This window comes from Eleginops maclovinus, chromosome 2 (assembly GCF_036324505.1).
Source record: "Eleginops maclovinus isolate JMC-PN-2008 ecotype Puerto Natales chromosome 2, JC_Emac_rtc_rv5, whole genome shotgun sequence".
NCBI classification, from domain to species: domain Eukaryota; kingdom Metazoa; phylum Chordata; class Actinopteri; order Perciformes; family Eleginopidae; genus Eleginops; species Eleginops maclovinus.
In genome coordinates, this window is record NC_086350.1 from 17507766 (window position 1) to 17533686 (window position 25921).

At 42.8% G+C, this 25921-nt stretch overlaps 1 protein-coding gene across 1 annotated transcript in view; it reads right to left on the reverse strand.

Moving 5' to 3' along the window:
• abtb2b (ankyrin repeat and BTB (POZ) domain containing 2b) overlaps positions 1-25921 on the reverse strand; it is a 40509-nt gene that overhangs the window by 8324 nt on the left and 6264 nt on the right. The window contains exons 2-3 of the mRNA XM_063874291.1: positions 6985-7134; positions 3532-3742 (exon numbers count right to left, since the gene is read on the reverse strand). Of these exons, the coding sequence (XP_063730361.1) occupies positions 3532-3742; positions 6985-7134 (361 nt within the window). The remainder of the gene's footprint in view (positions 1-3531; positions 3743-6984; positions 7135-25921) is intronic.

Consider the following 25921-nt stretch of genomic DNA (forward strand, 5'->3'; position numbering starts at 1 on the left):
GAAGAGGGGGTTGGGAGGCAGTGTGGAGACAGTGCTGCGGGTGTAGAGTGATAAGAAAGTCCTGTTTCTGAGGTGAGGAGGGGCAGAGGGCTTGAGAATCAATGTTATTCTACTGTTAATGGGCTTCACTCTACACAAATTGGACCATGTGTGTGAGTCTGTTTTCGTGTGTGCATTGATGCATGTGTCTGCGTCTGTTTCTGTGACAGACGCAGACACCTGCATCCGCCCTGCTACTTTACTACATGCTTGCTCCAAGGCAATGGCACTAATCCAGAACTACTTATCCAATCAACCATTTGAAGCTTTTAACACTTAACACTTATTGATCTATCAGAGAGATTTTCTCTTTCTTTTACTTCATCAATCAGCATTACACAGCCTCTGTTTTAGTGAGTAAAACACTGTCTCTTTGCATACTAAAGCAGGGAAGTGTTTTTCTTTTATGGCCAGGAATGGTGGTTTTCCAATAGAATACTTTCAGCTGTCGTTTTTATACCTCAATTAACCTTTAATGTTGTTTAAGTGTGTCGGGTTGGGATTGGAGTGTAGAGGATATGCAGAAAAAGGAGCATCAATGCAATTCAGCTAAGGCCATATGTGTGTACACACCTTTACCAGTGGCCCGTGACTGCGGACAGATGGAGCATGTCTGTGCTATTACCCACAGCTCTGGCCCCTCTCCCACAATTATTCATCACTGCTTTTTCCCTCAAACCCTTCTCCCTCTATCTAAACCTCCCCTGGCCGACCCCTGTGTCTAGGTTATGCCCCTCAGCCTGAAACACAAACTTTAGCTTAGTCTGAGACTCGGTGCAACATCAAAGCCTGGCCTCCTAACACTGAAACTAGATAGCACTTCTGGCTAGCCTGCTGACCTGACATGCTACAACTCCACACTGAGAACAACGGGATGTAGACACACATACATAAACTCTCCCACACATGTCCACACTCCATGAGCATATAAAGCTCTGATTGATGGCGCCCTTCTCCACACCACCTGGCTGCTCATGAACTGATTGTCGCCTCAAATTGTGGTCAGGTGTGTTTGAACTCCAACCTGTCCAACATGAAAAGCTAAGACTTTTCTTCCCAGAACACCAATGCTATGCTTTGCCTGTATGTCCATTATCCTGGAGCCACAGTGATGGAGTTCATGTTATAAGAAACTTCAATCAGGTCTTAAAGCAGACCCCATCATGTGCTGCAGAGGGGCAAGGTTAACCACTGATCCAGAGTCAGATTACTCTCATAAAGGCTCCATACGGGGGGGTGTAACCATATCTGATGTATCTGTGGTTAGACTTAAGTTCCACTGGCTACTTCTTATCACAGAAACACATCTATCCATTAGTGTTTCCTTCCATCCGCTGAGGGAGGCAGTGGTTTGGAAGTGCTGGATTTTGGTGGAGTAATTTTAGCAATTATATTTTTTTATAACGTTCAGCACAAATAAAGTGTTCATTTCTACCTTATGGTTTAAAGGAGCAGGAATTAGCAAAAATAAGTAGATACAGACACTGATGTTTGGCTCTGACACTTTATGCCATTTAATACTCCAATACAACATAATCTGTAACAACTAAGCACCAGGATTTAAAGGATAATGATATAAAGGGCGTCTCTCTTAGTCTCTGGGAATCGGCAACACGGTTCTCACCAGGCTCCCTATAAAGTTTGAGGATGTGGCCCACACAGATTTGGTGGTTTTGGGTTTCCACCAAAGATTTTTATAAAGCTTTCAATGGAGGGTGAGCCAGAGCAATTGAGAGGCCCGGTATAGGAGAGCGGTCTGTATTATTACCAGGCGCTCGCATTGTAATCACTACCAGGTTTACACTTATACTAGTCTATCACCTGAATCTGTCACGCATGCTGATACTAACTGACACTACACATGGTCACACAGAGCAGCATGTAGGCACAGAAGTGGATGTCTAAAAGAAAAACATAAAGTCACAGATGTTCCAAAGTATACAATATGACATGATGTTAAATCATTTTCATCCTGCACACATAAACCAGGCTGATATACACCCAACATTAAAAACACATGACGACTTGGAAGAAACAGCCAGGATGGGGAAACGAGAGGTATGTATTTTCTCTTTGGTTCTCTTTGATGCTAATGAGGAGCCCACCTTTGCTCACTCACTCTGAGTCTGTTCATTATTAAAGGTATAGAAGCCAGCTGGCTTTGAGTGCATACACGTGTGTTTAAGTAAGATATTTTACTGATTTAATTCTATAAACTTTTTAAGGAAGTTTGATGATATCACCGGTGTAATGCATTTAATATAAGCCAACAAAAAAAACACGTGAACTTGAGACGTTAAAGCATTGAGAAAAAAAAAACGTTCAAACAACTTACAGCAGTAAAGTAAAGACCCACTATAAGTAAGAGCTGCATCCCATCTGTATGCTTCAGCTACCTTCAGACAGGTCTCCATACATCCTTCAAAGAAGTGTAATTAACCTTTACACATAGAGGAGCACTTCCCTCTGACATTTTTAACATATGCTTACTCCAGAACATGCACACACACACACACACACACACACACACACACACACACACACACACACACACACACACACACACACACACACACACACACACACACACACACACACACACACACACACACACACACACACACACACACACACACACACACACACGTCTACGTTTTTTTTTCTGAGCGACAGATGTGCGGGCAGACTGGAAGTACTTTTTCTCATACACATAATTGTAACTAATACTGTTAACTCACCTGACGGCACATATTGTTTTGCTTTTATTTGAACAGCTGCTGAATAAACCCATTACTTGTGATAACGTATTGTTATGAACGTTCTTCTCAGTTAAATTGGGAGGAAAAGAGATTTGACTCCTTTGTGACACTCCTTGCTTTATGTGGGAAACCAACAACATTAAACACCATTTAACCAAAGTACCAATCATCTGGATCAAATGTATTCCTGATTTACTACTTGTGTGTTCAGGCTGTCCAGATATTTTCAACCACTTTTCTCAGGACAACGATTAACATAATTGTTTTACAAAGTCAAGCCAAGGAAGATCTAAGGACACCCTAACAGAATTACAGACCATTAGCACCTCTTGTCTCTCCCTTAAATCACCAGTCTCCAGCCTAATTTACACTCTAGAGGTGCGATGAACCCTTGTATGAGACTAGCATTAACACCTGGAGACCATTGTCACCTCTAATTAACCAACACTTCAATGACCAGAGAGCAATGGAGTTAGAAAGAAAGATGGTCTGTGAAAAGCTGTTTGCTTGATGAGAACCTGTGTGTTAATATCTGAGGGTGGATGTTTGAGTATTTGCATGGGTAGAATGGTGGCATTGATAACATTTCTGTCAACCAGATCCAATATGGGATAATCACTGATGTAATAAGGAGAACAAAGCAATAAACCCATGAAAGGAGAATAAATAATACTAAGATTAGATCTGTTATTTCACTGCCTAAAACTGTTGTCTGGCCATGCATGACTCCTACCTCTCTTTGCTGAGTGCCATGCGTGGGGGGTCTAAATTGGGATTCTCCATGGACTCCATTTGTGGGCAGCGCAGGAAGTAGTAAAGGGTGTGGAGGGCGTCCGGCGACCAAGACACGGGCTGCTGGGGACGGGCGTGTCGGGCTGGGCTCAGTCCTGGGCGCACTGAGCTCAGACGCTGCATGTGGTGCATGGCACGGGACACTAAGTCACCTGGAACACAGTAAACAAGAGAAGGGTCAGAGTTAGATGGTTAAGGATGACAAAATAAACACATTTCTTTGTTGTTGGCTCCTAATAAAATTGGATGGATTTCCCCTTTTCCTAAACCCCTTATAATCAACCCTCCTTTACTCTCATTACTATTGCTCCATGTCCCTAATGGTACTTGCCGTTGCCATTATCAGTAAGCACCGCCAGACGTCCAGTCTAAACAGCCATTCATCCTTAATCATTGAAGGAGTTAATGGGATTTCAGACAGATGATCACAGGCGCTAATGAACCGCTCAACTGTTTCTCTATTAATGTTTTTAAATCACTCAGCCTGGAAAGCTGGGCGTCAGTCACATGATAAACACATGGTTAAGATCTGGGCTGAAGTCTAGCATACAACTTTGAAAATAATGACGTGTGAAAAAACCCCTGCTGTTCCGAGATAAAGACATGAGAAATATGCAGTTTATCAGAAAATGCATCCACCCACGCAGTGAGCTAAGTAGACAGCCATGCGCGCTTGGATAAAGGCCAATTCAGATTACTGGATGTGCGGTGTAACTTCAAAAAACTTTGTCAACCTACTGTAAGTAGACTTGCACAACACACAGAGAAGAGGGAGTAGGGCTGCAGGGAGTAGAGCTTGTAGAAAACATCCTATTGCATGAGTATGGGGGTCATAGCAGGAGTATAGAGGATAGACAAACTATCAGCTGTCACAGGGAGGGGCAGAGAGAGGGAGGGGTATAGGGAGGGAGGCCAGGTTGAACTTGGGATCGTGTAACGCTCATTTAGCATAATTACCCCTGGGTTAATTTCTAACCAGATTACCCAGAGTGGGAGGATGCCCAGGGGCCAAGGCTGGAGAGCCCGGCAGTGTGTGTGTGTGTGTGTGTCTATATTCAGGGGTTTAGGACTTTGAGATGGGGGAGTAGATTAGCGTGGCCCTCCCAAAGCAAGACCCCACTTCAAGCTGAAGGGCCTCCTTTGTGTTCCCCACCACCACCAGCAGTCCCTCCAGGAGGTCTCCCTGGAATTATTGCCCAAGATGGAGAGCCTCTCCTTGGCTTTCCAGCACTTATTGTGCCCCGAGGCTAAACCGAGCTCCAGGGGTCAGAAGGATATGAAATACTTTGTTCTAAGATTACAGTTTGTATTGGAAGTCTTTGTGAAAGCCTTGAAGTCAACAAACTTTGACATGCCAGCTTTTTCAATACATATTGACTAAAAGTGCCTCTTAGGTCAAAGATGCAAGATAATAAAATGTTTTAAAGTAATAAAAATATTTCAACTGTAGTGTAAATAAATTCCGTTAATAACTTGTATACTGATTTCTTCTGGACTCGGTGTGACCCCATATTGCTAATTTGCTTCCCAGGCTTTAGCACAAAGCTCATTTAATTTCAGTGAATGCAATCCAAATCTTTGATATTTCCTTTACTTAACTGGAAAGTCGAATACTCATAATTTCCCACAGCTAATGAAACACTCAAATGTCTATGGACCTTCAGAGCCAGTCTACAGCTTACACTACATTTCCAACAATTTTGGATTTACCTGGCTGTCCAGTACCTACCCTGCCATGCATTTTTCATCATGTTTATGTGTGCTGTGTGTTCCTGTGTCTGGCCCAGTCATAGATCCAACATACCTGAGCAGTTTAGCACAGATGCTCCTGTGTCTGCCCGGTCTCCTGGGCTCAGATCAGAGTGCCAAACCCTCTGTGTTTTTGTTGTATGTATGCATATCTTTGAACACATGGCTGTGTGTTGGTAGGTGGGAATGAGTGTGAAGGATGCCAGCCCTGCCCAGTACAGCCCAGCTTCACACTACCACGGAGATGTGGCACAAAGAGACCACTGAGCCGGTGAGAGAAAGAGTGTCTCTGTGTTTGAGAGTGTGTGTACACTTTCTTAATGCCTCACTAACGACGGCAGTGTATGAACGTGGCCTTGTGCCGGAGGAACAAATGGCAGAGTGTTAGCTCATTTGGAGAAGGAAACTTGCCCTCGCTCTGACCAACACTAATCTCCGAGCCTCCTCCTCTCTCACTGCACTGAAAACCTCACTCTTCACCTCTCTACCTTTCCATCATTTCCCCTTACCCCCCACCCCCAAATCCTGCTTTGGCAAATATGAACTCCATCCTTACACTTAATCCCCCAACTTTCTAAACCTTTAATTTGATCTTTTTTTCACTTTTTAATGACCCAGTTCCAGCTCTCCATCATCTGCCAACTCCAGCAGAGCCTAAACAAACCAGATGTACAGTACAGTACAGTATGACTGTGTGTGTCTGCATGCCACTCTGTTTACCAACCATGTGTATGAAACATGGTCATCATCATTAAAACTAGGAAAAAGTACCAATGAGGTCCTTCAGCTCTCAGAATGAAGACTTCCCCTGACTAGATGCTTATGTAAAGTCTCTGAATTGTAAAAAGATAATATAATATAACACGCATCACAACCTCACACAGTTTATCAATCAACATGAAAATGTAACTTTAAAACAGAAAGGCATTTTACGCCTCTGTGAAATACCCAATACCGTGTACCAAACTAAATATATCACTTAAACAAAGTTGAATTAATGGCTTTAAAGAATCATCTTTCTTTGTAACTATAAAACTGTCCAAAAAATGTGATAATGGGAGCTAGCCTTCTTTTTCACTGATAACACCGTGAAACTCAACAGTACATTGGTTTTCCCAGTTGACTAGCTTGACTAAGAAAAATAAATAGCACCAGACAGTTTGTGTTGACACACAATGCTTAGAAAAACAGACAAAATACAATCAGGCACAATCACTTTCCTCTCCAGAGCTTGTGTGTAAAGCAAAAGTGTTCCATTGCTTATTTTCTAAGACTACGAGTAAGATAACTTTCACAATAAGGCACACACTGAGGGCTTATCACCAGACAGAAAAAAAAAAAAAGTCATTCTTTTGTCTTGGCTTGGCAGAGAAACAGGCTTTTTGGGTAACAATTGTTTTCTGTCTTCCAGAGGCAGTTCATAATGTCAAAAAATGTGTTTAGACTATGATCATGTCTTTAAAAAAATGAGCTTATCATTTCTGGGAATGTTTAGTTGTCTGTAATAATAACAAGTTGAAAGACTTCACTTTTTATGATTTCTTCAGAGGTATTTAACAGATTAAACACTTGACATGGAAATAATCTGCTGATAATAAGTAGGACCAGGACCACACACACACATTTCTGAGCTATGTGTACTCACTGAGTTCAGAAATGCTGCCCACACAGGTAGCCAGCAGGGACTGCTCCAGCGTCCTCAGCTCCAGCTGGGCATAGGCATCCTCCCTGCTGTCCGCCGACGTCTGATGGTTCTCCGTGTAGGGACTGAAATGGGCCGGAAGAGACAAAACACCTACAGAGACAAAAACAGAGATGTCTGTGATTAATATGATGCATCATTGAGCAAATGAGCCTGCATAACTTTCGCTAACATCCATCCACACTGCTTCAGCAGAAGTCCCAAAACAACTGCTGGTGTTTACAGAGTGTATTTGTAATCCTGGTAACATGTAACCCCACACCGCTGAGGGCAAATAAACACACAAGGGAACGCGAGCCTTGCTCTCGACACATTTAGGAAAATAAACAGAGTGCAGTGACATCAGGCTAATACAAACAAAACAAATGCACCAAGCATCATATGCAGGCCAACAGAAAAGAAGATCACAACAGAGTAAAATCAAGTTGAAATTCCATAAACATTAGGATTACAACACACACTCTACATGCTTGATTCATACTTGTCATATCTGCAGATATCTGGAGAAACTATGAAATGGAAAGAAAGTTCCAGAAGAAATATTATGGTTAAAGTTAATGTAAACAAAGGTTTGGGTTCATATTTTGGATGTCATCAATCAAGAGTTCTAAAAGGGTCAAAGACCACCAGAAATCCAGGACCCTAAAAGACCTACTCTGACCTTTATTACCCTAACACAAACACACACAGCGACACATACACGCGGATGAAGAAACAAACAAATGTGGTTAAGAAGAAGGATATGCTATTTGTTCCGTTTCACTCGCTCATACGTACAGTACAAGGTTGTCAGGATGGGATTTTCATTCTTGGCACTGGGTGACAAAATGCAGTGTTTGATGCACAGTCAACACTTAAAGATACTTTTAATAAGATTTAAAGAAATCATGAGTGGAAAGGATCCCCTTACAGTAGTACTTGTCGAATGTAAAGTTTTGAGTTCAGATTTATATTAAAGACACAAATGTGCCAACCATTTGGAGATCATCCAGACAAACTGGATACAATATTTTAGAGAGACGATTTGGACATCTGTATCAGGTAACTCCCTTCATAAAATCAGACAACAGACAGATTACAATACGTGGCTCTTTATTCCTCATGACGGCTGGTTGCCGAACTAATTGCTGGTAAAGAGATAACATCTTATTATATAACCCAAAGATGTCCTCCTGCAATTTCAGTGCTGTAACCCTCTTTTAATTGATTTTCCAAATAAAATGGATAGAAATAGATATCATAGTCTGCTGTTTTCCGCATCTTGGTATCTCTCAGCTGGCTGCTAGCTCCCACACCCTCATTAGCTCTGTCTGGAGCAATGTGTGGTTGTTAGTTGCTGTGCAGCGGGTAGCTGCCCAAACGTTAACCTTTATTTTGGCTTCAGTAAGAGAAAAGAGGTCTTTGCCAAGCCAGGGGAAATGAGTGGGTGATGGCTGATGATAGAAAAACATTGATGGTTAAGAGAAAAGGTTATTGTGGCAGGTTTTATAAAGCCTGAGGAAAAGCCTCCTCATCTCAAACCTTCCCTTCTGGTCCCACACGGGAAAAGAAAGACTGCCATCCCTAAAATGACATTCCCATGTGCTTCCGACAAGCGGTGTAACGGAATCTGAGAGGGATGTTGAAAAGAGTAACAGATGATGTGTAAAGACAAAATCGTATCATATACTGTAAGTCCAAAGTCTCTTCTTTTCAGCACTCAAAGAGAATCACATCAGAAGCAGACAATACGTTTCTGCACTGTAAACTGTGTGCGATATGGCTGAATGTGCTTTCAGTAAACAAGTCTGTGCCAAAGATTAAGCAAGTTTCAAGCAATACCTGCTGCAGGGAGTCTCCCAGGTATGCATCAAAGGTGTGCCCAGAATTTAATTAACAAGTATACACAAAGCTCAGAGTGACAATTATAACTAATTTTCCCAAAAGCAGACAGTGGATGTATGGCTTGTGGTTTAGAAATTTGGACACTAAATAACCTGCCTTGTTGCAAAATGTGTGCTGGATGTTGCATTGAGCGGTTTCAGTTATTATGAGTGAGTGTGGATATGTGTTTCATCTCAGAGTAAACACATTTAAATCTATTCTGCAGGGTTTATGCCCTAGAGTGAGGGCTCTGTGTAATATTAGATCACTGTGCAAATACACTTGATTTTAAGACACACAGCAGGATCCATCACTGAGTAAAATGGAACATGGTGTTGACTGTGTATGGACACAAAGCACATCGTATTTTACAATACAAGGTAGTTTATGAGACAGGATTATATCGCATGTGCTGGATGTATACATCATCCAGGCTGTATGTCAAAAGCTCTATAAATAATAAAAGGGAGTTATTACTGCTGAGAGTTGGAGGCACATAATATGTTGACTTCCTAGAAACAAAGCCCAAAACCAAAAGGAGAAAGTCACTTTAGTCAACAGTAGTACTTCATAAATGAGAAACACATTCATACAACTAAATATATGTTGACTCCAGTAGAGTTATGCTGCCAAAGGGAATTTGGTCTCATACAAAAAGTTTAACTCCAGCCCCCCACCCCCCCTTTCCAGTACTTTCTCTGCACCATCTGACTTGTATAATATGTGCTGACTCCCGCTTCCAATACAATGGAAACGGCTGCCTCTAGCAGAGTACCGCTGCTGCAAAGAGCATGTGCGTCAGACAGCCGAACCGTACACCAGCTTCAACACGTCCTCGTTTTCCCCCCACACAGGCACAAACATCCCCATACACTCATGTCTGTGCATATAAAGTATGCGTGCAGCTCTTTGATGTGTCACTTCAGGTGTTTTGGTAATTATAATGAGGGGTATGCTTTTTCAGATTGTTAATCATTCATTAAATTGGATATAACCACAGATGAATGTGGGGTGAAGCAAGTGGAGCGCTAGCATTTCCATAAGACCTTGTGTGGATCTCTTATCTCCCCATAAGGCCTCAGAAAAATAGGGGGACGTTTTTCCGATACCCCTAATATATTGGATTAGCTTTCCAATGTTCTGCGGTAGTCCCTGAACTACCTCCCTGTGCTGAACCACCTTATTTCATGACCACCATAATGATAGCGGCCTCCATAACAGAGTAGGTGTTACTGTATATGAATGTAATATGAATACCTTATTCAGAAATGGCTTGATTCCAACTCATGTCAGAGAGATTCATTGCCCCCGAGGTGCAAGAGCAATTTTAAGAGACTCTGTGCCATTAGTGTGGGTGAGGGTTTATGGATGTGGGCAAAATGAAGGTGTGTGTCTATGGGACTGAGCAATAGTGTTCAAATTAATTTAGTTTTAGTGACTTCCTGGAGTGTGTTTCACCAATAATGTCACACTGATGTTATTCCAGTCTTCAAACTCTACTCTTCTAAATGGTTCAAAATAGAAACTGAATTATACCTGGAGGAATAATTAAACCAGTATAATGACCCGGTAAACAGCATGTGATCAGCAACCATTAAAGCACAACACCCTCAGTTTGCTACTTGAATTAATAAAAGACACAATTTAAAGTTGTTATTAATTATTCAAATGTCCAGCTGTCGAAAAAACACACTTTAAATTAACAACATAACCAAACATGTCCTCAGCCCCCGATTTGATGTTCTTTTACAGAATCATCTTAAGCGTTTATTTAACATGCCTAAAACTGACATGTCGGAAAAAAGACAAAGGGGAATTTTAAGAAAAGTTAATATATTTTCTTTTGATTGTGCCCTATTCCTTCAAAGCTGTGGCAAATATTCACCCACCACCACACACTCGGTAGTTCCCACAGTCCCACCCGTTGCTTGCTTCACCGCTGAACCCCAGCCTGCGTCATCTGAGCCTGATGTAGGTCCGCCAGTCAACCAGGGCCCGTCCCCTCCACCACTAATATCACAAGCAGCTAACGCACTGTAGGCATCATTTTAATCTGGCAAAGGAAGAGGTTAGAGATAAAACAAAGAGGAGGGGACAAGAGAAGAAGCTGAGAGGAGGAGCGATGTAACAGAGACCGGGGAAGGGGAAGACAAGTGGCACAAGGGATTCATTCTTTCACGGCCATTATGGTTTTATTTCTGAGGTTGACCCTACGAATGTCATGTGGGAATCCCAGCTACAAATCACGGCTGAAACGAACCACCAGCCTGCGGTGGTCCCCGGCCCATCCAAACTATCTCTCAAAACCATAACAGCTCCTCCTAGATTAGCCGAGCAATCACTCACAATCATGTTTGACACACTGCCATAACAAGGTCCAACAACTGCTTTTTTGTTATGCTGAACGTTTTTGAAACTTTGCCCAGACGGGCTGTCACTCTCAATTAGAAGCTTTTACGAGACGTAAAACGTTGAAAATATTGCCGTGCAATTTTCATTAAAATCGCATTTTCTGGAAATTCTTCAACTTTGAACTGTGACATGGTGATAAAATGTGCCAGGAAACACTGGGATAAGCTAATGGAACTTAACACATTGTCTTTCACACAGGACTCGACTCTGACTCTGTTGTTCTTTGGATATCTCACGTTATCTTCCAATGTCAGAATTTATTCTGCTTGACTTGTTTTTTGTTTTTTTCACACAGGCTTGGTAGCAGAATTAGGGTAGAAAACAAACTTTGAGGACTTTGGAGGGCATAACTGCTTATCATGCATACTTTTTCAGCAAATATTTGAAAGATATTTGGGTTTCACCCTCAAAAACGAGCCAGAAAAAACAGCTCCAAATTCTCAGACCGTGGCAAAACCTCACAGTGTAACTTTGGAATGTTAACTTCTGAAGCAGCTAAGGACACGGTTCACCCTGCATAGCTTTCATGAGCATAACTTGTTAAGATTTTAAATTAATTAATTACTGCAAAATATCAAAGTTGAGGTCTTTGCTGACATTAAAAGTAGAAAAATACTTTGGGACTTGACAAGACTGAAGAGAAAACTGATTAAGTGAGTAACAGAAATGCATTCAAATATTTTGCAATAAGTAAGGTCATAAAGCTACGAGCATGTAACAAATAACAGTTTTCTGATGAGCAATCCAGACCTTGTAATGCTCTTTCTGTGCTGCCATTCACTCACAGATGTTTTTCATTTCTGTTTACATGCGCGCAGCTTTGATCAAACTGCATTCTTGGACCATAATTAATCGGTGTGTGCTCATTTGTTTTGTCTGCGGTAGAGTGTAAAAGACAGAAGGACATGATCAGCTTAACACACTCAAACACACACACATACAGTCCACACACACACACACACACACACACAGCAACACACCAGTGAGCACCTGCCTTGTCTCTTTTAACAGCGTCCTCATTCATTACAGGGTGGATGGATCAGAGAAGGGGGCTTCAAAGACACTTCCCCTGCCCAGAAAGGAGCTCTGATTCTGGGCCAGGAAGCTACACGCTGCTCCCTGTGTGGAGGCTGGAGGGTGGACAGTCACACAATAGTGCAGTGTTTGAAGGACTGTTGCTGGGTGTGTATCCCCCCACCGTCTCTTGATCTCCTCTGTCTTTTACAAAGTATTTCACACAACAAAAGACAAGCTTCATTTCATGTCAATGGAATCTAAGGCCAGATGCGATCCTTCACTCGCAGGCCTGGCCTCTTGTTTTCCACACTTGAAGGCACCAACACACCTGTTTTCCACACATCAAACCTCACCCCCACACCCCACATTGTTTTTGCCGTTTCTCGGAGAGTGTGTACCACATAAAGGTTTTATGTTGTATTCATTGAGCATAATTTCTGGGAGGAAACCACTGAGATTGATGAATGAACTTTATTGTATGCCTCTCTGCAGAACCAGAGGAATTCATTTCATTCAGTTGTGCTAACTGAGTTTCAGCATATAGGGTTAAATATATCTCAGTGTTTGCTTTCTCTGGCAGACCCTAATCACATTTGTTATCTAAACAAAATTCAAGTGGGACAGAGAGGCTTTTTAGAAAGTGAAAGTGGTCTATTAGTATTTCGGCTAAAAATAATCATTTCATTCGACGAGTTAGTGTATAAGCGTGTCTTTCAAAATACAATCTACCCATGTGGATTTAGGGATAGAAAGAGAAGCATTCATAAGCTGAAGCTGCTTACAGTACACTTGACCCCTCGCTGGAATATTCAAGCGAGTGATTCGAGATTCTGTTTCTGATTTAAAAAAGGCATTACTTTTACTGACCAAACAACAACATACACACACTGGTTAGCCTGACGAAATATCACACATAATGGTCAAGCAAAGCCGGGTCTGGTCAATGTCACATGACACCTCTGGTGACCCCCGGCTGCGAGGGGTCACGGGTCAGAGGTTGTGCTCAGCTGGGTCTAAAAGAGGAAGTAACCTTATCAGCTGTGTGAAATGGGTTTTCCCTAAGCCACTGAGAGGTAACACACACACACACACACACACACACACACACACGATTTGGAGTGGTAGGGTACAAGACGGCTTTGGTTTCCTATAGCCCTGAAAAATATCGCCATAAGCTCCTCTACACCACCCTAACCCTAATCCTAAACATGACTTCAGCGTTCTCCCCCTCATCTTCTCTTGTGCTTTACTCTCCCTCTTTCGCTCTCTAATCATGTTTTATACTTTACATTCCAGGCCAACTGCGGTGCCTGTGGCTATCTAGTCTCATTCAGCATTCCCCTGTCTCCATATGTGACGCCACTTCCAATAATGTGCAGCTCACGGACAGTACGGCTCCAGTACTGGATGACTAGCTTTTATAGGTTTCACTGGCTTATTGTACAGTAATTGAGCTGGAAATACACTATACTGTATACGGAGGCTGGTTTTGTTTTCCTTATGAAATAGGACGAAAGTTATTACATACACCCACATGCATATAAACATTTAACCTCAAACACACCCTTTCATAATCAAATACACTTCTGCTTTGGGATGATGTCACCATTGAAAACTCCAAAAGGTTGAGTGTGTAAGAATGTTATGGTGGCAATACATGCACTTTGGTTTAGAGAATTATTCTCATTAGCGGCATTTTTAAAAGTCAACAGCTCACTATCTCTGTAGTAAAGACGGGACCTGATTGGCTAGAACTGATCTAGTGCTAGCTGTTTTATTTGCTCCTTTTGAAAGGAAACAGTTAACCTCCCTTTAAGAACAAGCTGCCCTCTATTCAGTTCCCGGACAAATCACACTATGGGCAGCAGGCTGGGCAAAGAGGCACAAAGTGTGTATGTGTGTGTGTGTGTGTGTGTGTGTTAGAGTGTTTGCACTAATTGCTCCCATTCTGTCTGTGTGATCAGCTCATTTTCTCTGAGAGCGAGAACAGAGAGCCAGTCAGTTTGGACGGCAGACAACGCGTTCATTGAGCGAAGGCCTGAACCTGAACTCTGGATTACGGCGTCCTCTATAACACACCCAGGCACACACATATTAAGAAGGTAAATCACAGGACCCAGGACTGAGATGGAGGTTCATATTATTTTCAGGCGAGGAAACTCCAGTGAAGTTAACTGGCCAGTTGGCTGCTTGGATCTCTCCCAGAGGCCTGAAAGCACCTGTGCAGTGATGGATGTTTGAAACCACTTACCACCAAATAAACATGAACTCTGGCCATTTGGTGTTAGCCAGACTTTAAGTCTTTCCATTATGAATTTCAGTAGTTTTAGCCTTTAACTTGTAATTAACGAGAAGAAATGAGAAAAGCACTTAACGTGTCTGAACCCTAACCAGTAGGCAGGGATTTGTTAGCAGAAAACTTTTTGGAGAACTGTTAAGATTACATAACTGTTTATCTGTTAGGATCAATTCACTAGAGCTTAATTTTAATTTGCTACCTCTTTTCACCTAAAATGCAGTTTTTTGTGTACTGTATGGCTCTACTTCCCGTGTGACTCATCAGCTTTTTCCTTTTTCTCTCTGTCTCGACTTGCAGGTTGATCACCGCTTGCATTTGTTTCATACTTCCTAATTAGTTTCGTCATTAATCAACTTTTGCCACTATAAACCTTTACATTTAGAGCTAATCTAAGGACCAAAATAACCTTGTGTGGCATTTTTAATTATCACTTCATTAACATTATCGCTGATTAACATTCCGTGTTGGGCTGGGCAGAGGGCAAAATCATGATGCAGAAATGGCAATTAAGGACTGGAGGTTCACTCACACTTTCTAATCACCCCATTCCCTCTCTCTCTCTTTCAAACTGTACCTTTGGACTGAGTTTAAGAGCAGTGGAAAAAGAGGCACAGGAAAGGAAAGGCAAACCACCGATTATTGTTCCTTTACAAAGAAGTGTGTTGTACATTATGTTTGTTTATTACTCCGTTTGGACTTAACTTCAAACTGCTACAATGAGAATATTTCCCAAAGATTATCAGCATTACCCTAAAATCGAACACATTCACAATCCCTACGTACGCACGGGTAAATGTATTTTAAGTTAACACATTTGCTCCTGTCATTGGATTATTTGGATGTCAACTGTGGCACTGACTACTTTATATATAATTTAGTAGTTGTATAACATTGCATCATATTTTGAATAAACCTTTAAGTGACTTTCAATGAATGGCTTCATAAATCTCATATTAAGTGATTACAACCTGCACAGTAAGCTCAATAAACAAGAGAGGCTACATTAACATCTATATAGACAGAACTATTGTAGAGCATTAAAGGTCTATCATGCTCCAACAGAGACAGCATTAAGAAGGAACAACCATTCACAGACTTACTCCATCCCATAATAAGCTGCCATGGATAAGTTAAATAGAGAGGATGAGTATGCAGTATTTCATGGGTACCACAGCTGAGTGCTTGGTTGGTTGAAAAGGCACGCCGCTCTTTTGTGTGCGGTAATGAGAAGGGCTGCTCGGTCTACAGCCGCCAGACTCCACTGCTGTCCACGCCATTGTTGACAACAACTGTCCTCGCTGTGAAGGACAGAAGAGGGGTGGAAGTTCGATATTGGGAGGATATCGGTCGTAACATCAGGTGGTTAGAGTGGGCAGCTCACACAATTAGTCTGGAAATCAAGAGCGACACACTGGCAGTAAATCAACGGACCACCCAACCTCCGACACACACGATGACAATCTGATATATGTGCAGACACGTTTGCAGACTGAAATATTGGTGGGGTGTCATAAAACGCATATATCACGTAGACATGTGTCAGTCTTGTAGATGACAACAGGGCATAGATAGCAACTTTACATATTCTGTGTGTGTGTGTGTGTGTGTGTGTGTGTGTGTGTGTGTGTGTGTGTGTGTGTGTGTGTGTGTGTGTGTGTGTGTGTGTGTGTGTGTGTGTGTGTGTGTGTGTGGGGACCTGGGTGTGTGAGGGACCTGTAGGGCGTGTCGGGGTGTCCACCTCTTTAAGGCTCTTAAAGTTAACTACCTCTAACCAGACAAGCCACCTCATTCAACTGGCTGGACGACCCATCTGACACCCAAAGGGGTTTACAGCCCAGTCCTGACACTCTCACACACAAACACACCCCTCACACATACACTAAACACAGTGGGAGTGTCCACACCCAAAGGGAGCGTCCTTAAGAGAAGGATCCTCTTGTGCAGTTATGTCACCTTTTGACCCACACATCTTCACACCCACAAAGCAACACTTACTCGCACAAAGACACACACTCACCATCATGCCACCCTCCTCCAGTAACAAGCGCCCCTGTGGGGGTCAGCGCTATGGGACGCATCAAAAGTTAAACAAAGCTTCAACAATGGTCCGGGACCTTGGGGTGAGGAACTCCCCTAATGATTGTAAAAAATAACTTAACTTTACCAAATTTTTTTACTAAATATATATATTTTTGTATTATTTTTTATTTTTTTATCTTCACACAATGAAGTAATCATGCCAGGTTTTTTTTTTTTGGCCATCTCTGGATATAAGAACTGAATAAAGCAGAGTGTGTATCTTCTTCCTCAATGAATGGTGACATATTGTGAAAATACATTCTAAATTTCAGTTCTGGATTTTGTCTTATGTGAAACAAAACCAAGAACCGGGTAATTACTAAAAATATTCCCATCATCCTGATTCATCACCACTCACTACTGTATTGGTTTAAAACAAAGCGGACAGTGTTTGACTCCTAAGCAAACAGCTCACCTCCCCAGTGTGATGAGTGTTGGCTGCTTCCTTCTCTCTGCAGGGGGCACCTGTCATACATTCCTCTGCCCGAGCGTGGCAGCAGCACAAATAAAGTTGTGGGTGGTGAGCGTGTGTGTGTGTACATAATGTGAAAGGGGTGGTGTTTGTTGCCCGTGTGTGTTCCCAGCTGTTGCCAATGCAGGTGCTACAGGCCCGCTTGACTCAGTGTGTTTCATTGAAATCATTGATCAGGTCATCCCAACAACTTCAGACAGGTTTAATCTCAGCTTTCTGTTTTATGTGTGTGTGTGTGTGTGTGTGTGTGTGTGTGTGTGTGTGTGTGTGTGTGTGTGTGTGGGTGTGTGTGTGTGTGTGTGTGTTATGCAGGTCATAGGAGGCTACTGATCCAGGGGTCTCTGTGGACCACCCACTTAAGCCCTCTACTCTAAGCAGCAGACGGAAAAAGAAAGACAAGGAGCGATAAAACCAGAGAAGTATGAGCAATGTCAAGGCAAACGCCATTAGCCTTTTTTTTTTGTTCTTTAAGTTATTATTAATTTATTTTCATACCTAAGGAAATACTTTTCGCCAATAATCCATCTTTACAATAATACTTAAGACATCACCTTTCAAAATCGTAAGCAAATCTATAGTTTTCTCGGACACACTTTTAATGTTGTACACTTTTTAAATATAAAAGGAAGTGATCACATACCTGTCTAAATTTCCCTTTACCGTTGTTCATTTTAGCTATCAAATATTCAAAGGAGGCAATCCATTTGCCCTTTAACTGCTTAATAAGCTCTGCAATTCATGAGTGTGCATGTGTGTGAGTTACTGCATTTCTTCCTGAGTATCGCAGAAGACCCGGTCAATTCACTTCAACTGACTTTCCCACAACCCTTCCCAAGCCACAATGACTAAATAATAGCTGACAGACTTAAATCCCTTCAAAACACACAGAAACTCACTCCCTGGCACACATACATGTACATTCTAGACTGGCCACATTGTAATTTATCAAGTACGCCCTTTACAGAAATTAATAAACCCATGTTAGGCAGGAAACAATCGATGAATCATCAGGAAAGACACACACTTCTCCTGAGAGAATGTGTTACAAAGTGAACAAAATCCGGGAACGGGGGAGAAGTTTCCAGATTGTTGAACGGTCGACCCACTCAGACTTGTAATATGTGCTGAGTGTCGGGGGCTAACCACCATGGGTATTGTTAGTAAATCATGACGAGAGGTGCAAGCCACTTCCTGACCACACACAAACCAAAACACACAAACCCCTCTACCCTTCCCAGAGAGACCAGAGCCCCTTTAAAGGAGTGATGTGGGTGTGTGTGTTGGAGGAATGTTTGTGTGTAGAGGACTATTCTTACACATGCTCACACATAGCTCCTGTGCAAACAGCAGACAAAATTCATTCTCATATTCCCACTGAAGGGTCTGTGTGTGATGATGACTGCGGTGTGTGTGTGTGTGTGTGTGTGTGTGTGTGTGTGTGTGTGTGTGTGTGTGTGTGTGTGTGTGTGTGTGTGTGTGTGTGTTTGTGTGTACTCAAATACCCCCTCCTGCATTTGTTCCATGTCTGACAGGCTTTCACTCGACAAAAATCTCTCCTTTCTGACAAATCCCACTGTTAGTTATTGTACTTCCTGTCCCATTCCAAGGGAAACAGAAACCCCTGCACTGCCAGCTTGGGAAACCCCATGACCACAGATGGCTAGACAGACAGAAGGAGAGGCTTGAGGGATATTTCATTCAACTGCATGCCAAGTGTTCAGGGTTTGGGTTTGAACCATTGTAATCTGTAAACTAGGGAAATTATCACGCACATAAACATTTCCCCTACCCTAAGACTACTCCAACTCTCCAAATTCAGCCCGAGAAGTCTCAGGGGGATGACGAGAAGTGTTAATAAGCTACGTTTCACCTGAAGCCTCTTGAGAGATACATTGGAAAATAACACACACGATAATGAAGATGGGAAGGAGCTGGGGAGAGATGTGACGGTATTTCAAGACACAAATGGAAAGAAACATAGAAGACCCCCATCGGCCATCCTCCCTAAAAAGATTTGATACCCAGAGATTACGATGGATATTTAAAACTGGAGCTTCAACCTCCTGGTATTTCTTTGAGCTAATGATATCGTGATGCGTTCCCCAGCCGTCGTCTCTGAGCTACGGGTTCCCAGGAGCCTTACTCCTGCAGTAGAACAGTGTGGGAAGTCTCTGGCTGACCCTCACTGAGAGGAGAACTGGCAGTATGCAAGGAGACAACCGCTGAGTCGGCGGAAAAAAAAGGAGGAACTAGGGGAAGCAAAAAATGGAAGGACAGCACATGGTGGCCAGTTTTTCTATGATCGGATTTTCAGACTGTGGTGACACACAGACAGGTTTGCAAGCACTCGAAGATAAAAAAAAACAGAGTGTTTTAGATGCAGAAATACACAAGCCAGGGCATGAATAGTACTTGCTTGACCTCATTGTGCAGGCGCTGACCTCACTAACAGCTACCAACACGCGGCGGTCAGGGAGTAATTACAGCCTTCAGTGCAGAAGTGCCCTCGAGCCAAGATCCACAAGGCAGGTTCATCTCCTGCTTGTTTTTTTTTTCCTCTGTTCTTGTGACTGACCCTCATTTTTTTGTTTTTTCCCACTTTGGTCTGCTTCTACCTCTCCGCACTGTGTCAGGTAGATTCATTAAACCCGCTTTGGGCACCAATGAGAGTCTTTATCCCCACACGTTCAGCCAATTAATAACGCTGCTCCACTCTCCTTTGCTGCTCAAGTTGTTAACCCCTCTGCACAGTGTGCCACACCTTGTAAAAGTCCATAATGGTTCAAGTAAAACTCATTTTGAAAGCAGGGCCCCTATTTCTTCTCTAACCAGAATCAGAATCAGAGCCAGAATACCTTTATTCGTCCCACAGAGGGGACATTTACATTTGCTACAGCAACAACAGAGCCAAAGACAGCTTTAAAAAAAAGTATAAAAAAAAGAAGCATGCATTACATTGTTTATTAAAGATTAAATATTTAAATTAAAAAAAAGGAAAACAATAAAAGAATTACACAATTCACAAAATACAAAAACATGGGGGGGGGACCATGGTGGTTATTATCTGTGATCAGCAGTAAGGAATTCATATGTGAATTCATGCATGGAGACAAACAAACATCTGTATCTTATTCACTCACTGCCACACACACTGCCACACACACACTGCCACACACACACTGCCACACACACACTGCCACACACTGCCACACTGCCACACACACACACACACACACACACACACACACACACACACACACACACACACACACACACACACACACACACACACACACACACACACACACACACACACACACACACACACACACACACTTATTGGCTTCCCTTCTGCAGGAGAGGATGATGCTATTTCAAGACTTGTCTGCGGAACACAGGGAGCCAAAAAAGAGACGAATAGTGGAACGAAGAATGAAGGGAAGTTGGGAGGCTAGGGGAGGACGGAGCGATAGAGCTCTTGGGAGGTTTCCACGGGGTCGTGACAAGAAGAGGGGCCTCCACTAAAGTGTGTCCTCCCCAGCATGGGGCTGGCAATGATAGCTATCCGTCCCGGTTTGATGAATCTCACCTTCCCACTTATCAGTCTTTTACACACAGACATCCTAATGAGGTTAAGAAGCACTAGTTGTGACACCTGCATACAGGGGGAAAGCCCACCACACGCTGATAGCTCAAATACCTTTCCATTATTGTCTGTCTGTTTGCTACTTATCAGTCCGTGTCTTTATCTCAAGTGATTTTAGATTTTCTTTTAAAGTGTGTGCTTACCAATGCTGTTCTGTGTGTGTTTATCTTTGTCTATTCAGATACTGGTACAGAGCCACAATGTTATCAGCGCCACGGAGACACATCCAGGCACCTCTTCACATGTGGGATAGACTCTCTGACTGCCATAAATTGTTCCATTGTTCTGTTAACATCAGATTGCCTCTTCTTTGGATCCAGTCTGCAGACCTACTGTCAAAACAAAGCCTTTCAGCAACACAAAATAAAACCTCTTCGTAGACGTGTTTGTATGACACCACCTCCATGAGTCAAAGCTGGGGCACAGTTGATCGGCTGGGTGGGTGTTGCAGTATTTATGACTTGCTGACCCTGAGGCTCCTGACACATCTGCCCCCTTCAATACCATCATGCAGATACACACGCCCCTTCTTAGCACCTGACTCCTGAAAGGCTCCTTCTGTAGGAGGACTTCCCTGGTGGAGGAATTCCCTTCCGAAAGACAAGGCATATAATTGTTAAGAGTTTCCTTAATGGCTGAACGGTGTGTTGACCTCTCCAGCTCCAGGACTTCCTCCTTCTTGACCTCTGTCAGAGTGAATGCTTGGCTGGGTCTTACATTATATATTTAACTGTCATGCTGTCTTTGAGAGTGGCTTTACGGCCCCTTTTAACAGAAGCACCATAAGGCCGGGCCACTGAGACGCACACACATGTATACACAGCACCGTATGGACTGTTAGCTAACGTGAAACACATGGGTTGTGATGAGAATGCTTGTTCAATAGAGCCGAAATTAGTCACACTTGGGTCCAAGTGCCACGGGGGCGTAACAAATGTCTAATCCTAACATGTTTAATAATTCCATTGGGTTTACGTAGTTTAACAGCACCCGGTTTGATGAGCTGATGAACATGTTGGCATTTTTAGAGGCTTTTCTGGTCTTTGAGGTGGAGAAGAAGGGAAAGCATTGAGTGCGCTCTGGGCCTGGCTTAAGCGAGGGTCTGTTTAACTGCTGTCTGGCTGACTTCCTCTGCAGGGACTGCACACAGTTCCAGCACAAAGCCACCCAGCTACTTATAGTCCAATTCATATTCACTCATGATCAATGGGAGACACAAGGCTCGGTGCAGAATTAAGTTCAATCATGGGAAATTAGGAAGCAATGTGCACACGTCTTTCGGAAGAAGCATCATCTTCACAAGGACCGATCTGTTTGACACAAGAAAATTCCACCATCAAACAAGGCATCCTTTCATCAACGTGAAATTCCACCACATGAAATTCCGTCTTCTCTCTCCTGCTTTCGCCCCTCCAATGCTCAAAAGGCAGATTATCTCAATGTCGAAGTGGAAACTTGGCCACCATCACTGGAGAATAGTATAGCCAGGACTGTCTGTGACCCTGCAGTGGCACAAAGATGGCCAACGCAACTCAGATAGACAGAAACGGAAACAGAGAGATGGGAGGGGGCCAACACAGACACAGCAGATGTATCTCATAGACGGAGCCAACTAATTCCCCCGGAAAACATTCAGATACAAAGTTTGACACATACTAACATGGACATTTTCCCACACATGTACATATTTCTATACAGATGTAATCCAAATGAGTGGTAACATACCCAAAGAGACCTGTACTGACACACCGTTACACAAACAAAGCGGCAGGTCAGAGTTTTGTTATCGCAGCAGCATGGAGTCAAGATTTCCCCGCCACACAAACCCAACACAGACTCAAACCCAAACATACTGCGAGGCATTTGGTAAGAAAACTCATAGACGTGCTAATTATGTGTAACAGGGAGCCTCTTACAGCGGAAATACAGTCCAGCTGGATGATGAGTGTTCAGGCACCCCTAAACGTCATCTAAACCTTTTATATGTGTATGCACACCTCACTCTTTAAATCAGTGTGTGGCAGGGACTCACCCCTCCATTGCAACACTTTGGTTACTAACTTTCTCTAAGAAAATCTTCCTTTGGGATACAAACTGTTTGTTTTGGTTCCAGGAAGAGGTCCACATGTGCTGTGCAGATCTAATCAACGGAGAGACTAAAGGCTTCGGCCAAGGATGTCCTGTCTTGAAAGAGTCTGCTTTCCTGTGCCCACATGTGTTCTCCATATGCTCTAAATGTGCCCCTTCTCTCCACTAACCACCAGGGAATTCCAGAAAGCCTTACTGTACATGGTTTTGGTCTAAAATCTGCTGTGTGAGCGGCTGTGGCTTTTATTTTAATCACCACGTGTCGTTCTGGAGGACCTTGACCCAACAGGTGATGTTTTTTAGGAGATGGCACTGGGGGAAAAGCAAACATTTTAGAAAATAACATTCAAATATAGGCATGGTTTAGGAGCAGAGAGAAAGTGGGAAATAGAAAAACAGGACAGGGTAAGGGACACCAAAATAGAAGGGATGAACAGACAAAGTTCCAAAATGGGGCTAGAGATTGCAATCCATGAGGGTGGAGAGCAACCTCAAACGACTAGAAGACAGATAAGAGAGAGAGAGTCAAAAGGAAGTTTGAGAAGAGCTGTTTTTTTTTCCAGGCTGGAAGAGATGACCAGGTTTGATAGGGCATGACAGCAGAAACACTGAAATGAGAGTGACTCTAGATGACTTAAAGAACCCACAGCAGTTTGGTTAGCACACATTGGGGGAGGGGCAACGTGTCTTGTGATGTTGGCACAGGGATTGAAATGAGCCGCTGAGCCTTAATGTTTACATATGTGTTGTTGCTGATGAAGCTCCGGGCTCGACGCACAAACAAACACATTCCAGTGTCTGACGGAGAGACACGAGACAGTGAAGAGAAGGACAAAAGAGAGTCAGAATGATTGTTACCCAATGGAAACTTTCCCAGAGAGTAAGAAAGACATAAACCCTGATTGCCTTGTGCTCTGATTCCAAAGAGAGCTGCATCTCCTTCGGTTCAGCCAAACAGGACTGGACACCCATGTCTCCACTCATCATTCTGAGACTGGATGTCTCGGTTAACTGTCATTCACTCCGCCCTCGACCAAAACCGGACCAACACACACAAACAAATAAAATCTGAACATGAAATCAATGAGTCAAGCTCTCAAATTGAAAGACACACTCGCAAAAATGTGTTTATTTCAAAAGCAGAAGCAACATCAATGTGAGAGGAGAGGGACAGAAAGACATCAGAAGCAAATACATGGAGGAGAAATGTCAAAGGCTGTGGTGGCCTACTTATGACTCAAAGGCTAAACATGACACACTTAAACTCACCCACATGAACACATCTCAGTTAACCTGTCGCAGTGGGCACTTTGCCGGCCAAACCTGGCACACTCATCAACACGCTTGTCATGAAAGCTGCAGTTTCTTTCCATTTCAATTCTTTTTCACTCTATTTCCCTTTCTTTCTTTCTAAATGCTGCTTCTGGAAAATTGGCTGGCTGTTCTTGGGTGTTGCAGAAACATTTTCCAAACAGCATGCAAGCTGTGAACTATTGCTCAACCTGTACAATATGGTCCGTGACGCCGGGCGTAATTCCACAGTGTAAGCCGCACTTTTTTTTTAGTACCGTGGCTCTGAAACCGAACTGGAAGGCAGTCAGTTAGGAACCAGACATGGAAGTCCTTACCAGAGTCCTTGTCCACTGACACAATGTTTGCTTACCACACCCTTTGTACACTCACAACCGTGGTAGTCACGCAAGTCAGAAAGAAATGCATCTTCTTTCCTTTGTCTGCTTCTGTTTACGTGGGAGTGTCGGCCTGTGGTGAAAGCATCAGTGTACAGAGGTGTTTTACTACTCTGTTTTTGTTCTACTGTATGTCAACTCGTCAGTAAGATATGAAGTGAAGTGCCTGCATCTTTCTCGGTTTATCTAGCTTGATGTGATCATAAATGCATGTGCAAGTGTTCTATATGTCATTGAAAATCCATCCGTACATGAGTGTGAAAAATAGAAATGTGGCCAGAGGAGGATATAGAGGCCCGTGTAAAACAGAGTGTCTACAGACGGGTGTGTTTGCTTTTTCAGTGCAATATATCTGAGCTTAGTCATTCAGGCTTCACACACACACTGCTGCTCTGACTCTACTGGACAAAGAAGTCACTGACAGCATCACAAAAAGCTGCTTCTTCCAGTCCCTCTACCAAAACAACAGTAAATACTTGAAAGCAAAAGAAATAAATCTTTCCTAGCATTTTTATTCTCAGCAGTGCACATATACATTTTACACGTGTACAAAAGCTGGCTACAATGATCCCAATCAGAGAGGACATGTGGGATTATAGCTTCATCTCTTCCTCAAAATATCTCTATGACTCTATCCAGATAAGTAAGTATGCCTCCAACAGATTTCATCAGAGAACACAGCAAGGGCTTATTATATCCAATCCCTGGTCAGACAAATCTGTTTCCACTCAAACCACACAACCTCTGAACCCCGTCCATGCTCTTTCTCTTCACCCCCCCCCACCCCCCAGTCTGCCAATCTGATATGTTTTTTTAATTAAATATTATCTCCAAATCCCCCTCAAAATGGTTCTGTATCGACTGCAGTAACTGGATTCATTTGTGTGAGAGCACACATGCAGAGAGACTGATGCATGCCAGCCAATGCCTATTAGATATTACAATTGTGAGGACTGTCTTTGATTTTTAAGTGGTAAGGAGCAGGAAAACGGAGAAACTGATTTGTGGTTTGATAGAGACTCAAATAGTTGACTCTTTCTGAGCGCTGTACAAATGTTTAACAGCAAGCGGAAAGGTTCAGCGTTTGCCACAGTAGAAAGCAGACTGAACTGTAGATGTAGACGAGTTTTCTTTGCAAACCATATGTCGAAACACTCAATCAAACCATGACTGTTTAAAATAAGTGAGTGAGAGGGTGGTGTAGCTATATGATGGATAGTCTTTCTGTAGCATGACAGATCTCTTTTGGTGACTGACTGCACTTAGTTTATATCCGGGGTTGGGGCAATAACCACTGTAACAGAGTAGCTTATTAT